The 17048-nt window shown below is 44.8% G+C and overlaps 1 protein-coding gene across 8 annotated transcripts in view; it reads left to right on the forward strand.

Moving 5' to 3' along the window:
* KIF9 (kinesin family member 9) overlaps positions 1-17048 on the forward strand; it is a 48772-nt gene that overhangs the window by 17451 nt on the left and 14273 nt on the right. For all 8 annotated transcript variants that reach the window (XM_064274633.1, XM_064274630.1, XM_023547775.2 and 5 more), the window contains 5 exons: positions 827-904; positions 13600-13668; positions 14546-14650; positions 15820-15875; positions 16710-16800. In XM_064274633.1, coding sequence (XP_064130703.1) covers positions 827-904; positions 13600-13668; positions 14546-14650; positions 15820-15875; positions 16710-16800 — 399 coding nt within the window. The remainder of the gene's footprint in view (positions 1-826; positions 905-13599; positions 13669-14545; positions 14651-15819; positions 15876-16709; positions 16801-17048) is intronic.

Raw genomic sequence — 17048 nt, forward strand, 5'->3', positions numbered from 1 at the left:
GTCAGGCCCTGGTGGCCAGGCTGAGGCCTTGGCTCTTCTGTAGGTGGCTGGAGCTATCACAGGGGTTGAACAGGGGAGGGCTGTGGCCAGAGTTGTGACTCAGGAAGAAGCTCATGCGAGTCAGAGGCAGGAGTAAGGGCCAGATGCAGGCTTGAGGCAGCAGCACAGGGGAGTCCACACAGCTGGGCACCTTCCATCTGGGGCTCCCTTCTTGTGCTTGGTTCTGAAGTGTCACCCATCATATGTAAGACAGCTCCCTTTAGAAATGTTGCTTTTCATGTGTGGATGTTTAGGGTAAGCTTCAGTCATCTAGAGAATCGACGGACGTGAAACAGGTCATTTCCAGGAATGCTGTGGGGCAAGACACTCCTGCAGGACCTCCCAGCTGCGTCTACTAGGGACTGTCCCAGCCCAGGGGGAGTGCTCCTGCCACACACCTAGCCACGGAGGGGAGCTGCAGCTGATGTGCAGGCAGCATCCCTGAAGGAAGGGTTCAGGCACCTCATGGTTTCATCTTATGACAAAGCATAGTTGAACCCCAAGAGGGACCGTAAGAAAGTTGGGGCTTCCTGGCTACCTTCTTAAGAAGAAAGATGTTCTCTAAGCTGGTGGAAACCCTCCCTTCTCTCCTTATCTCCCCACCCCCACCCCCATGGTCACAGCACAAGCAGATATCCTGGTACCTGCTGCTCCCAGAAGTTTGTGTCCACACATCTCGGGGTCACTGTCCAGGGCTGAACCTATGGAGCCCAGAGGGACTACTAGAGGAGTCTCAAAAGTGTAGGATGGGGGAGAGCTGACTAATGTCTGTCTGGTCTATTTTCAGCTGTCTTCGCTGCGGTTCGCCAGCAGGATGAAACTGGTCACCACTGAGCCTGCCGTCAATGAAAAGTATGATGCTGAGGTAATAAAGCAGCTCCCCTTCGTGGCTGTCCAAATCCCAGGGCATTGGGTGTATGGCAGGAGTGCTCCCCCTGGAAGCTGGGACAGCCCCCTTATAATGCACACCAACTGGGAGGCCCTGCGGAGTGAGGTACAGACACCCCACTGTGGGGAAGGCATGTAGGTTTGCTGCTGGGTCACATGAGCCTGGCTTCTCTCCCTGCCTCGACCAGATACCTGTGCAGACTTTGGTCTCTTTCCACTCTGGAGTAGACCAGTCTTCAGAGTCTCTGGAGACCCCTTATGGGCCACCACAGAGGTGGGAGGGGTAGGTCAGGCTACGACTCAGTTCATGTGTGGGGCTCAAGAGACTCTGAGTACCCTGGGATTCTGCGTGAGATTTCATTAGAGCTCTGTCACAGAGCTAAATCAGTGTGAACCATCTCTCAGACTTCCCTGGTTGTGTCATTAAGTATCTTTGCTGTGGGTCTCCCTGTATTTTAGTGGCCTCTTCCCCCACGTGCCTGGAGAGATGGGTATCACACAGAGCTGGCCTCACACAGAGCTGATCCCACAAACATGAAGGAATCTTCAGAACTCTCTCCGCATGCCAGAGCTGCCTGTACCCAACACATCACACAGAAAGTCCTGTGCCCCTCCCCCTTACCAGGAACATGTTGGGCACCGGGCACTTCTCCCCTCCCTGGGTGATCAGAGAGGGGAGGTGCAACACTCTCTCAGATGCCGTACAGATCCACTGGTCCAGTTTTGAAGGGGCAGAGGTTGAGCCCCTAGTACTTTGAGAGCCGTCTGGAGGAGTCACAGCTGCCAGGAAGAAGGCAGGTCACCATGGAGGGAAAGCTCCCCCACCCCACAGCAATGATAGCTTCCAGAGAGGAGCAGAGGAAGGTGGTGCAGGCCGAGAGGGTGTTGGGTCGGTGAAGGGAGAAGGGCATTTGGAGGAGAGAGGGAAAGAGGGGACAGTATTGTTGGCAAAGGTGTGGAGGTGCAAATTCTGTTCTCTTTCCCTAGAAGAGAGGTACAGCAAGGGAGAAGGGATTGAGGTTTTTGCATTTTGTTTTCAACTTTTTACTGTAGAAAACTTCAAACATATATAAAGGTAGAAAGAGCAGTTCAATGAGCCCTTTGTGCTTATCATCCACTTCAGCAATTATAAGCTTCTGGCCAATTCTGTTCCACCTGCCGCCAAACCAAACCACACCAGACCAAACCAAACTCACTGTCATTGCGTCAATTCAGACTTATAGTGACCCTGGAGGACAGAGTAGACCTGTCCCATGGAGTTTCCAAGGCTATAAATCTTTACAGAAGCAGACTGCCATATCTTTCTCCTATGGAGTGGGTGGTGGGTTCAAATCAGAACCAGTTTTGTCTGAACTCTGGAAAAGGTTTACAGCAACCAAGCAAATGCTGAATCAAGAAAAAGGCAACTTAAAAACAGTAGAAAAGTTTTGTGGCATTTTTAGTTGGCCTTGCCCCACCCCTTCCTGGCTCAGCAGCAGTCTTGAATGGCAGCCCATGTTCCCAATGTGGGTCCCTGGTCCCTGGTTCCAGAGGAAGCAGAGCCAAGTTTATTTGCAAAGTATTGTATTTGTCTGTTTTAACCTGTCTAGAGGGCTACCTGAAGGACCGATGCAAGGTGCTCATGTCTGTTTAGTCTAACAGAAAAGTGGCAGGTGTTGCTCAAAAAACATTGTAAAATAGAAAAACCTGCAGTCATCTGGGCAAAAGATTACAGTTGAGACATACAATAGACTGCATCGAGCTGAGAAGAAAATCCACAGAGAAAGTTTCTTTGGGAAATTAGGGCATTCAAAAACAGTTATGTATACTGGGGAATTTAGAAAGTCACATGCATGCCCAGGACAGGATGCATGCTCAGAAAAGACCTGAAAAGACCCCAAGCTTTCACCATTGGCTGATCTCTAGGCTCAGTGTAAGCAGGAAGGGAAGGCTGTGTCAGAATTGTAAACAGCCTGGCTAAATGTTAAGGGGCTTCCTAGTACAAAGACTAGGAGAAGTTTTTGTTGTTGATGTTGCTGTTGCTTTTAAGTTCTGGGTGTTCAAGGAAATCTCAGTCAAAAAACTAGCTGAACAAAAATTAAGCCTTCAGCAATCAAGAACCGCAAATCCTGAGGAAGGGGGATAATCTGGTTTCAAGAGTTACCACATAATATTCAAAAGTTCAGTTTTCAACAAAAAAAATTCACAAGGCATACATGGAAACAGGAAATCATGGCCTATTCAAAGGAAGAAAATAAATTGACAGAAACCTCTCCTGAGAAAGCTCAGACATTGGACTTATTAGACAAAGACTTTAAAACAACTATCTTAAATATATTCAAAGAGCTAAAGGAGTTTATGGACAAAGAATTAAAGTAAATCAGGAAACAATGTATGAAAAACAAGAGAATATCAATAAAGACAGAAATTCTAAAAAGGAATCAAATAAATTCTAGAGCTCAAAAATACAATAATTGAAATGAGAAAATCACTACAGGGTTCACAGCATATTTGAACACGCAGAAGAAACAATCAATGAGCTTGAAGTCAGGACAACTGAAATTACACAGTCCGAAGAGTAGAAAGAAAAAAGAATGAAGGTGAACAGAGCCATAGGGACCTGTGGAACACCATAAAGTGGACCAACATGTACATTTCAGGAGTCCCAGAAGGTGGAGAGAGAATGAGACAGAAAAAATATTTGAAGAAATAGTGATCAAAACTTCCCAAATTTCATGAAAGACATGAATCTACACATGGAAGAAGCTCAATGAATTCCAAGCAGGATAAACTAAAAAAGATCCATATTGGGACATATTAGAGCCAAACTCTCAAGAGACAAAGACTGTTGAAAACAGCAAGAGAGAAGTGACTGTTTATGGGCAAGCGTTCCTCAATAAGATTAACATGATTTTTCATCAGAAGCCATGGAGGCCAGAAGGCAGTGGGATGACATATTTAAAGTGTTGAAAGGAAAAAACTGTCCACCAAAAATTATATATCTGGCAAAACTATTCTTTACGAATGAAGGTGAAATTAAGACATTTCCAGATAAACAAAAGCTGAGGGAGTTTGTTACTAGTAGACCTCCCCTACCGGAAATGCTAGTCCCTTCAAGCTGAAATGAAAGGACACTAGACAGTAACTCAAAGCCATACGAATAAACAAAGAACACTGGTAAAGGTAAACTACATAGATAAATATTAAAGCCAGTATGATTGTACTTTTGGTTTGTAATTCCTCTTTTTTTCCCAAATGGTTTAAAAGGCAAACACAGAATACAATATTATAAATGTATGTCAGTAGGTGCACAATGTATAAACCTGTAATCTGTGACAATAACATAAAGAGGGGATGGAAATGTATAGGAGCAAAATGTTTGTATATTATTGAAACTAAGTTGATATTATCCAGACTAGGTTGTTATAAGCTTAAGACGTCAGTTGTGATCCCCAAGGTAACCCTAAGAAAAATAACTAAAATATACAGAAAGGGAAAGAAGAAAAGAATAAAAACATACACTCCAAAAAATCAACTAAATATTTTAAAAGCAGTAGTGGAGGAATTCAGGAGCAAAAGACATATGAGACTTACAGAAAATAAAAAACTAAATGGCAAAAGTAAGCTCTTTATTATTAGTGATTACTTTGAATGTAATGGATTAAGCTCTTCAATTAAAGGGCAGAGAATTGCAGAATGGATTAAAAAGCATATACTGGTTACAGAGACTCACTTTAAATGTAAAGAGGTTGAAAGTAAAAGGATGGGAAAAGATATTCCATGCAAATAGTAAACAAAAGAGAGCTGGGGTTGCTATATTATTAAATTATCAGACAAAAAAAAAAAATTAATCCAAAAACATGACGAGCGACAAAGAAGGTTCTTATATATTGATAAAAATTTCAATTCATCAAGAAGATATAATAATTATAAGCATATATACACCTAACAATAGAACCTCAAAATATATGAAGCAAAATTTGACAGAAATATAGGGCCAATTTTTGCATGACCTTGGATTTGGCTTTGGTTTCTTAAATATGATGGCAAAGTATAGGCAATAAAAAATAGATACATTGGACTTTGTTAAAATTAAAAACTTTTGTGCATCGAAGGATACTGTCAAGAGAGTGAAAAGACAACCCACAGAATGGGAGAAAATGCTTGCAAATCGTATGTCTCATAAGGGTTTAATATCCAGAATATAAAAAGAACTGCAACTTCAACAACCTAAAGACAACGCAGTTTAAAATTTGGCAAAGCACTTGCATAGACACTTCTTCAAAGAAGATATACAATTGACCAATAAGTACATGAAAAGATACTCAACATCATTAGTCATTAACCCAATCTCAGTGCTGTCTAGTCGATTCTGACTCATAGTGACCCTATAGTACAGAGTAGAACTGCACAAATTAGTCATTAGGGAAATGCAAATCAAAATCATAATGAGATACCACTTCACACCTACTAGAATGCTATTAAAAACAAAACAAAACAAAAAACTGGAAAATAACAAGCATTGGTGAGGATGTGGAGAAATTGGAACACTTATCCATTGCAACTGGGAATATAAAATGTTGCAGCGCCATGGAAAACAGTTTGGCAATTCCTCAAAAGGTTAAACATAGAATTACCATATGACCCAGCAATTCCACTCATAGGTATGTACCCAAAACAACTGAAAACAGATACTTGTATGCCAATGTCCATAGCAGCATTATTCACAATAGCCAAAAGGTAGAAACAACCCAAGTGTTCATCAACAGACGAATGGATAGACAAAATGTGGTATATACATAAGATGGAATATTATTCAGCCATAAAAAGGAATGAGATTCTGATATATGCTACAACATGGATAAGCCTTGAAAACACCCTAAATGAAATAAGCCAGATGCAAAAGGAGAAATATTGTATGATTCCACTTAATATAAAATATATGGAATAGGCAAATTCATAGAGACAGAAAGGAGGCTAGACGTACCAGGGCCTGGTGGAAGAGAGGAGGAATGGGGAGTCATTGCTTCATGGGTACAGAGTTTCTGCTTGGGTTGGTGAAAAATTTTGGAAATGGATAGCAGTGATGATTGCATAACATTGTGAAATTTAACTAATGCCATGGAATTGTACGCTTAAAAATGGTTAAAATGGAATTTTTCTATGTTATATACATTACCACGAATTTCTTTCTGAAGTAGTTAAAAAAAAAAAAAAAAACCCAAGAAGCTGCCTTCTTCATTTGCAAGTACAGACAAAAAGGCAGTTTCCCCAGGAGGGAACCAAAGCAGGCAATCCACTGACTTTCCTGCTGGGCCCCTTTAGACCATCAGAGTGCCTGGTAAATGAGGGCAGTGAAGGCCACCATGATGACCATAGCTTGTAGGGACTGTGCTTTAGTAACTACAACCCCCTCTTAGGTCACGAAAAAAATTAAGGAAAAGATAACATATGCAAACCCTCCATGCAGCAGCCAGGTCTGAAGAAGTGGGTATTACTCTGCCCGTTTTAAAGATGAGAAACCTTGGGTCACAGACTTGGGCATATTCCCACAAGAAGCTAGATAAAAGTATAATCAGATTCAAAATCAGGTGGCCTGACCACACTTGTCGTCTAACTACATCACAAGCCTAAAGTAGAGCCTCACCTGCCTCTCTTCCCTACTTAAAAACTAAATGTATGTATGTATATATATATTTTTTTTTCACAAGAGAGTAGATAAATGAGTTATGGGATGTCTGCAGTTGAAAGTGAAGGAACCAGAGCTAGAGCTACCAACATGGATAAATCTCAAGTGACAAAATGACTTAAATAAAGTATACCGAATAATAGCATCTATCATTTACACCAGCTGTAGAAGCATGCAAAGCTATGCTACACATACTTAATGGATATATGGGTGTGCAGTAAAGGAAAAAAGGTGCAGGAGTAAAAAGACTGAACTGAGGGCAGTGGTTCTCTCTGGGATGAAAAGAGGATAGAACTGAAGAGGGTATACAGGAGTCTTGATATTTATCTGAAATGTTTTACTTCTTAACTTAAAAAATGGTAACAAAACAAACATGCTGATAAAGCCCAAGTTTCATGGTAAAATTTTTTTTTCATGGTATTCTTTTCTGTAAGCTTGAAGCTTTTCTTTCTTTTTTTAAAAATTTTGTTATTGTTGACAATATACACAGCAAAACATCAGTTCAACAATTTCTACATGTACAATGCAGTGACATTGATCACACTCTTTGAGTTGTACAACAATTCTTAGACTCCTTTTCTGAGTTGTTCATCCCTCATTAATATAAACTCACTGTCCCCTAAGGTTCAAATCTAATCTTTCAAGTTGCTGTTGTCAGTGTGATTCCACATATACAGATCTTAAAAAGCATAATGCTCAAAGTAGACCTTTTTTACTAGATAAGCTAAACTACTGTTTGGTTTAAAGAAGACATCAGGGGACTTTTGGTTTAAGGTTTAAAGAGTATCTCAGGGCAATAATTTCAGGGGTTCATTCAGCCTCCGTGGCTCCAGAAAATCTGGAGTCCATGAGAATTTGAAACTCAGTTCTGCATTTCCCCCCTTTTGATCAGGATCGGATTGAAGCTTTTCTTATTTGGTGTTGATTGGTGTCCTCTTAGCTCAGGCTTACCACATTACATCTGTGAGCCTGGCTGGATGTGTGTTGTGCCTGATATTGAGAACATTTGTGCTATTTAATGGAATTTCTGGTCTGAAATGTGTATGTTGGTCCTGGACAGTCAAGTCCCTCCCTTTCACTCAGTGTGAATGTTTTTATAATCTTCAGGATAAACATTTTTCTTTATAAACATGAGCTTTTGAGAAAGATCTGGAAAATTATTTTGATTGGTGTCTTTCCTAGACTGTACCCAGCATTCCCTGTTTATTTCCAGCATCATCATCAGTATTGGTATCTGTTTTCGAGGGGTTAGCAAAGTTTCTGCAGAATTTTCTTGGCTAGTGGGACTGGCAATAAGCTAGGAGACCTTGGTTCTCTGCCCACCTCTGCCCCCTCGGCCTGAGCTCTCTGTGGCAAGTTGCTCAGACTCTGAGCTTCAGGCTCTTCCTCTGTGAACAAGGAACTGGGACTGATGACCTTCAGTGACCCTTCTGCTCTGTCAGTGGTTCTGTGATGCAGCGAAAGAGGCTGTGAGCCATGGGCATAAACAGAGGGCAGAGAGAATCTTATGTATCCCGCTCTGCCAAGAGAAAATGCACCTGCAGGCTGTAGTGGGATCACCATTCAGCCTGGTGTGGGGCTTAAGCAGAGCTTGCTGAATTATTCTCCGGACATGTATAATGAAAACGCCCAAACATCAGGGAACTTACATGAGTCTGTGCTGTTTCCAAGGCATTTTTCCATCCCAGCCTGCCCCTGATTTTTATTAAGGAATCAGTCAGCCAGGTGGTGCTGCCAGACCCTGTTCCTTGGGGGTCTGCTGATCCAATATTGTGTTTCCAGGCAGCTGTTCTCCATCAGTAGAAAAGGGCAGGTTGGAGGCCACTAAGCCTGCCAGGCACTGGAAGTGGTTCTCATGGTCCCAAGTTGTGATGAGGAGGCTGGTGCCAGAAAAAGGAATGGTGCCCATGACCCATGGAGGCAGATCACCTCTTATTGGCCCACGTGTCTAAGCATGCTTTAATGCCACACTGGACAGCCATCCAGCTGGACGCCCTGACAGTTCAGCCAGACTTTCCCTGGCTGGGGAATGATGCACTGTCTAGAGCTGGGGGCCCTCAGCTGGTGAGGGTTGGGGATGAAAAGGGACTGGCCACCAAGCCTCTCCTTTGACTCCAAAGAAAGTCCCCGTGAAGAACTTGGAGCTGCCCAGAGAGGCAAAACCAAGATTTGAAATCTGATCACATGCCTTAGGTCTCATGTTCTGTACCTTGAATTGCCACAGACCTATCAGGATGCCAGTGTCTGCCACCAGGCACCCAGTGTTTCTGTGCAAGAGCACAGTGGCAGGTGGGCCTCAGTGTCCAGGTGACCTGGCCGGATAAGGGCTAGTGTGCAGCAGGCTTTTGGCCTAAGAGAGGACCATTGTGGCTGTGGGCTGGTTGTGGCTGGGGTCACCAGTGCTGGGATCCAGCTGTCACAGGCTCCCTCCAGTGGCCATTTTATGACAACTTAAGGAAGCCTTTTTCTAGAAGGAAGAAGGACCTGGTGGTCTACTTCTGAAAAGAATTAGCCAGTGAAAACCTTATGAATAGCAGTGGAACATTGTCTGATACAGTACCAGAAGATGAGCCCCTCGGATTGGAAGGTACCCAAAAGATGACTGGGAAAGAGCTGCCTCCTCAAACTAAAGTCGACCTTAATGACGTGGTTGGAGCCAAGCTTTTAGGACCTTCATTTGCTGATGTGGCATGACTCAAAATGAGAAGAAACAGCTGCAAACATCCATTAATAATCGGAACATGGAATGCACAAAGTATGAATCTAGGAAAATTGGAAATTGCCAAAAATGAAATGGAACAGATAAACATTGATATCCTAGGCACTAGTGAGCTGAAATGGACTGGTATTGGCCATTTTGAATTGGACAATCATATGGTCTACTATGCCAGGAACGACAACTTGAAGAGGAGTGGTGTTGCATTCATCATCAAAAAGAACATTTCAAGATATATCCTGAAGTACAACGCTGTCAATGATAGAATGACATCCATACTCCTACAAGGAAGAACAGTTAATACAAATATTATTCAAATTTACGCATCAACCACTAAGGCCAAAGATGAAGAATTAAAGATTTTTACCAGCTTCTACATTCTGAAATTAATCGAGCATACAATCAGGATGCATTGTTAATTACTAGTGATTGGAAGTGAAAGTTGGAAACAAAGAAGAATGTCAGTAGTTGGAAAATATGGCCTTGGTGATAGAAACGGTGCCAGAGATTATATGGTACTTTGCAACACCAATGACTTCTTCATTGCATATACCTTTTTTTGACACCATAAATGGTGACTGTATACTTGGACTTCGCCAAATGGAGTATGCAGGAATCAAATCAGCTACATCTATGGGAGGAGATGATGGAAAAGCTCAATATCATCAGTCAGAACGAGGGCAGGGGCCAACTGTGGGACAGACCATCAGTTGCTCATATACAATTCCAAGTTGAAACTGAAGAAAATTAGAACAAGTCCTTGAGAGCCAAAGTACAACCTCGAGTATATCCCACCTGAACTTAGAGACCATCTCAAGAATAGATTTGACACATTGAACACCAATGACTGAAGACCAGACCAGCTGTGGGATGACATCAAGGACATCATACATGATGAAAGCAAGAGATCATTAAAAAAACAGGATAGAAAGAAAAGACCAAAATGGATGTCAGAAGCAACTCTGAAATTTGCCCTTGAACATCGAGTAGCTAAAGCAAATAGAAGAAATGATGAAGTTAAGAGTGGAACAGAAGATTTCAAAGGGTGGCTTGAGAAGACAAAGTATTATAATGACATGTGAAAAGACTTAGGGTTAGAAAACCAAAAGGGAAGAACATGCTTGGCATTTCTCAAGCTAAAAGAACTGAAGAAAAAAAGTCAAGACTCGAGCTGCAATACTGAAGGATTCTATTGGAAAATATTAGATGACCCAGGAAGCATCAAAAGAAGATGGAAGAAATACACAGACTCACTATACCAAAAAGAATTGGTCAACGTTCAACCATTTCAGGAGGTAGCATAAAATTAGGAACCTATGGTACTGAAAGAAGAGGTCCCAGCTACACTGAAGGCATTGGTGAAAAACAAGGCTCCAGAAACTGATGGAATACCAATTGAGATGTTTCAACAAACGGATACAGTGCTGGACGTACTCACTCATCTATGCCAAGAAATTTGGAAGGCAGCTACCTGGCCAACTGACTGGAAGAGATCCATATTTATACCTATTCCAAAAAGTGATCCAACAGAATGCAGAAATTATCTAACAATATCATTAATATCATATGCAAGTAAAATTTTGCTGAAGATCATTCAAAAGTGGCTGCAGCAATACATTGACAGGGAACTGCTGTCTTTTTAATGACCCTTTGCTTTCTTTGTGTGTGATGTCCTTGATGTTATTCCATATCTCATCTGGTCTTTGGTCCTTAGTGTTCAGTGTATCAGATCCGTTCTTGAAATAGTCTCTAAATTCAGTGATCACTGCTATTGATAAGGTTTATACATGTGACTAGTGGCTGCTGTTTTGGCCAGCATTGATATAGAACATTTTTTATCATCACAGGAAGTTCTTTTAGACAGCACTAGCCTAGAATATGTTAGAAGGTGATATGTGCAATGGAAAAATATAAAGCAAATTTTTTAAAAAGAGTAGTACAGTTATGGGGCAGGGGCTGTAATTTAAAAAAGGGTAGTTGGGGCACGCCTAATTTATTGATTTATTTTAAAAATAATATCAGTGAATTTATTAAGAACCTTAGCCATGGTGGTTTCTTTTTTTAAAAAAAAATTTTTATTGTGCTTTAGGTGAAAGTTTACAGCTCAAGTTAATTTCTCATGCAAAAATTTATACACATATTGTTCTGTAGTATTAGTTGCAATCCCCACAATGGGGCAGCACACTCCCTCTTTCCACCCCAGTTTTCCTGTGTCCATTCGACCAGTTCCTGTCCCTTCCTGCCTTCTCATCCTGCCTTCTAACAGGAGCCACCCATTTGGTCTCCGGTATCTGATTGAACTAAGAAGCACACTCCTCATGTGCATTATTTTTTCTTTTACGTTGTTTTTAGCTGCCGTGAAGTTGGTTCCAACTCATAGCGACCCCATGCGCAACAGAACGAAACACTGCCCGGTCCTGTGCCATCCTCACAATTGTTGCTATGCTTGAGCCCATTGTTGCAGCCACTGTGTCAATCCATCTCGTAGAAGGCCTTCCCCTTTTTTGCTGACTCTCTACTTTACCAAGCATGATATCCTTCTCCAGGGATTGATCTCTCCTGATAACATATCCAAAGTATGTGAGATGTAGTCTCACCATCCTTGCTTTTAAGGAGCATTCTGGTTTTACTGCTTCCAAGACAGATTTGTTCGTTCTTTTGGCAGTCCATGGTATATTCAGTATTCTTTGCCAACACCACAATTCAAAGGCGTCAGTTCTTCTTCAATCTTCCTTATTCATCGTCCAGCTTTTGTTTGCATATGAGGTGATTGAAACACCATGGCTTGGGTCAGGCTCACCTTCGTCCTCAAGGTGATATCTTTGCTTTTGAGCACTTTTCAGCAGATATGCCCAGTGCAATGTGTCTTTTGATTTCTTGACTGCTGCTTCCATGGGTGTTGATTGTGGATCTAAGTAAAATGAAATCCTTGACGACTTGAATCTTTTCTGCGTTTATCATGATGTTGCTTATTGGTCTAGTTGTGAGGGTTTTTGTTTTCTTTATCTTGAGGTGTAATCCATACTGAAGGCTGTGGTCTTTGATCTTCATCAGTAAATGCTTCAAGTTTTCTTCACTTTCAGCAAGCAAGGTTGTGTCATTTGCATAATGCAAGTTATTAATGAGCCTTCCTCCAATCCTGATACCCCATTCTTCATGTAGTCTAGCTTCTTAGATTATTTGCTTGTATACAGATTGCAACCCTGACACACACCTTTCCTGACTTTAAAACCATGCACTATCCCTTTGTTCTGTTCAAACGACTGCCTCTTGATCTATGTACAGATTCCTCAGGAGCACAGTTAAATATTCCAAAATTCCATTCTGTGCAGTGTTATCCATAACTTGTTTTATAATCCTGTCTAGTCTTTGTCTGAAGAGTGAGCTTCAGGAATGGTTTCAGTTCTGGGTTAACAAGAGTGTCCGGGGGCCATAGTTTCAGGGGTTCCTCCAGTCTCTGTCAGACCATTAAGTTTGATCTTTTTATGTGGATTTGAGTTCTGCTCCACACTTTTCTCCTGCTCCATCTGGGAGGAACACACCTGGTTTAGAAGGTAGATTTCAAACAAAGACTTGAAGAAGATGAGAGACGGAGCCATGGAAATAACCTGGGAGAAAAGCATCACAGGCAGGCAGAGGGCACAGACAGCACCGAGGGGGGAGTCAGTGGGTGGGTTTGAGGAAGAGATGCAGGCAGATATGGCTGGCGTAGAATGGGGGGGAACAGTAGGAAAGAGGTAATGGGAACAGAATCACATAGAGCCTCGTAGGTCACTGTATTACAAAGATGTTCATTGCAGCATTGTTTGTAGCAGCAAAATTTGGAGATTACATATGTGACTACCAGTGGGGAGTGGTTTGAGAAATTATGCTGTCTTCATGTGATGGTTGGAAAGGATGAGGGTCAAGGGTATGTCCTGGGGGAAAGTATCCTGGAGGTGGTGGGCTGCACTGAGACAGCCATTGGCCTGGTAGACTGAAAACAGCCTGGAGCCCCTGGGAACTGGGGTTCGGGTGGCCCTGTGGATGCTTGGGCTCACTCTGGCTCTCAGTCTTCTCTGCTGTAAGAGGCAGAGGCTGGGGGACTGCTGAGGCCCTCTCAGACCCTAGACACACTCCAGTGGGGGAAGGGTCACAGGGGTGGGGAAGCATCCAGATGTTGAGATTACCAGAATGGGCCAGGATATCTGGGCACAGGGTGGGGAATTGTACAATTGATGTAGAGGAGGCAGGATGGCTTCTCTGATGGTCTTCCTGTCCCCAACTCCACGCTATATTTCCCTGGCAGCGGATGGTCAAGAACCTAGAGAAGGAGCTGGCGCTGCTCAAGCAGGAGCTGGCCATTCACGACAGTCTGGTAAGAGGCTAGAGGCAAGGGCTGGAGAGAAGGGGTGATGTTGGAGGCAGGATGAATTTAAGGGAACTGGGGTCAGGAGTACCAGTTGGGCAGGAGGACTAGATGGGAAAGGAGCAAGGAGGTCAAGGCAGGATGCTGGATGAGTGGAGGGAACTGGGTGGGCAGGGAGGCCAGGTGGCTAGGGGGTCTGAGTAGCCAGGGAGACAAGGGGAACAGAGGCCAGGGGCAGAGGGACTGAGTGGGAAGGGAGACTGGGTGGGCAAGAGTACTGTGGAGACTGAGGCTAGGGAGGCTGGGTGAGCAAGGGGCAGACCGGGGGCAGAGCTGTCAGGTGGGCAGGGATACTGGGAGAGCACAGGGGTGAGGGTAGAGGTGTTAGGTGGGCATGAGCTGAAGCAGGCATTAGGCAGGCAGAGGGCCTGGTAGGTAGGAGCTGGGGGCAGAGGGCATGATGGCCAAGGTCAAGGGGGTGGGGCAGGCTGGGGATGGGGGAGGCAGCAGTAGGGGGCCTCGAAGGCAGGAGTTCTCAGATGGCCTGCCTGGACTGATGCTCGTGGTCCTGAGAGGGCTGCCGACCAGGGGCAATGCCCCTCCCATGACCCTCATCCTGCAGAGTCTGCTGAGACTCAGCCAGCATAGCCCCCTTGTCCAGAGCAGCAGGCCCCAGTTCTGGTGGCCTTTCCTTCCTTACCCCACCCCACTACCTCCTTGACCTGAGCACCTGGCCTGTGTGTCAGGCCCTCTCCACCAGGACCCAATGGTGAAGGTAGTGGAGCTGTCTTGGGGGGCCAAGGCCTGTGTCCAGCCCCCCCACCTCAGCTCTCAGAATGGATTGAATTTTCACAGCTTATTGACATGTTCTGCATCCTTCTCCAAGGCCAACCGTACCCTTGTGACCTATGACCCCATGGATGAAATCCAGATTGCCGAGATCAACTCCCAGGTTCGGAGGTACCTGGAGGGGACACTGGACGAGATTGATGTAAGGATTTCCTTTGCAGGACTGCTAGGCTTAGCTGGCATGGACCTCCCTGTCCTGGGCACACCCTTGGAACCACTCATTCAGTGGGTGCGGTGGGCGGGAGGACAGTGCTGGACTTCTGGTATCAGGCCCTTCAGCCCAGCGTGGCCTCAGCTTCCATGTTTATGGTTACACAAAAATGTAGGTGCTGCACAGAGTGGCCAGTGCCCTTGAAAACATGTACAAGAGGTGGCCCATCTTGGAGGCCACAAGCATGGGCCCTGGAACCACGCGGCTGGAACCACATCCCAGCTCATTTGCCCTTTGAGTGAACTCAGCAAGTCACTCAACCTTGTGTACCTCACTCACCTCACCTGTACAGTGGGGAAGGAAATTGATCTGGGATTAATTGAGCTGCAGTGCCTCAGCGTGAGGCTATAAACGACAGTAGTCACGCTGGTTGTGGAAGGCAGATGCCTCAGGACCCATGTTGGAGTGGGTCAGGGAGGGGGAGACAGCAACCGCACAGGGAGAGGGGTCCTTGGGGGGAGAGATGGATCCTGTTTTCACAGTGCAGCCATCAAACCCCTCATCAGAGAGCCACACAGGCAGATCCCCTGGCCTGTTACTGTGGGCAACTATAAGAGGCAGGCCCAAGGACAGCTGAAGGGCAAGCTTTTCTGGCCTTCCAGCAGGGGCAACCACAGACTGACCCTTGATCAAGAGTGGTGATGGGGATTTTAGGGCCTGGAGGGAGGCTGAGGGCCCTTCTCCAGCCACAGATGTGTGTGTGTGTTTGTGCCCACATAGAAAGGTTTGCACATGGGCTCAGTCTGAAGGTGGCAGGTGGAACCTTTTGGAAGCAGGCAAGAACTGAGAACAAAGTTTAGTAAATTTTTTTTCTTAGGAAGTATTTTCAAGAACTATTGAGTCGTTTTCATTTTATAGAGAGCTCCACTTAGAAAAGGTGATTTTTATAGCCTCAGTGAATACTTAGTCTCAAAACTCTAATCAGGTGTTTCTCTGCTCCAGAGGAGGCCTTGGCAGCCACTTGTTTGCATACATCCCATTCTGGAGACAGATGGTCCAGTGCTCAGCCAAGGGATACTGGTTTCTCTCCTAACACAGACACAGCCTCGGGCCCATGCTGCCCCGCTGTTTAACCTCTTGCCTTGGTCTCTTCCCCCCAGATAATCAACCTCAGACAGATCCAGGAGGTGTTCAACCAGTTCCGGGTGGTGCTGAGGTGAGGGACCACCCCCTTCCTACCCTATTCCTGCATCTGGCTGCCATTTTCATTTCCCATGGCTGTCCAGGCACCTGCCTCCAAGTGCACCCCCTCCTGCTCTCTCTCATATGTAAGGAGCCAGACGAGAGTCCTTGGGATGTGCCTAGGCCCCTGGTGGTCCTTCCAGCCTCTGCTGCTGAGCTATTGGATCCTCCCGCCCTTCTCTTCCCCTGGAGGAAACAGGGAGGACAACCCTCCAGTGGAGGACCACTCAGAGAGGGGTTGGTCCCTGAGGGATGTTTACTGAGTTCATTAGTTGGATAGGAAGTCTTTATGGAGTGCCAGCCTTGAGCATGGCCAGAGCAGGGTATCATGAATATACCCACCCCGCTACCTGGGAGGCATTTGTGGTTATGTGAATGCAGACATGTCTGTAGCCTGAGTGGTTCTCGCTGGGCAGTGTCACAGAAGTTGGTCACATAATTCCGAGGGGCCTCTTAGAGACAGAACCCAGGGGAGGGAACATGGCCCCAAGGGAGGCTTATAAACCAAAAAGCAAACCCACTGCAGTCGAGTCAGTTCTGACTCATAGCAACCCTTATAGTTCTTGTTAAATGTCATCTTGGAGCAGTTGCACCTAAGGGTGGCCCTAAGGTTTGTGAGCTAGATGGTGGGTGTGTGTGTACTGGAGGTGGGGGTGGAGGTGAGCTCATTTTGTCTGTTTCATCTGGTCTGATGGCTCTATCACGAGGGGCATCACCCAAATGATTTCTAGCCCTGGTACTTGGTTTTTGCCACAGCGGGTTCAGCGTGACCCCAGATGCGAGGTGTTCTGTCACTGTCTCTCCCAAGCCAACAGGAACAGGAAGTGGAGTCCACTTTGCGCAGAAAGTACACACTCATAGACAAGAATGACTTTGCAGCCATTTCTGCTGTCCAGAAGGTAAGCACGGATTTCCTCCTGCAATAGCACTGTCCTCAGATTTTTCCGTCCCCAGACCCTTCCAGAGGTAGCAAGTGTCCTGCGTTAGAGCAGAGCCACGGTTGTAACAGATGAAGGTGACGCCAGGATGAACGTTAACCTTGCAAGAGTAAACCACGTGTAAATTCACAATGATCTCAGTAACTGAGAGATGGAACTGATGAGGAAGGAGACCAGCTCCTGAAGCTGGGTCAGAAACAGGCCTTCAG

This window comes from Loxodonta africana, chromosome 22 (assembly GCF_030014295.1).
Source record: "Loxodonta africana isolate mLoxAfr1 chromosome 22, mLoxAfr1.hap2, whole genome shotgun sequence".
Classification (NCBI taxonomy): Eukaryota; Metazoa; Chordata; class Mammalia; order Proboscidea; family Elephantidae; genus Loxodonta; species Loxodonta africana.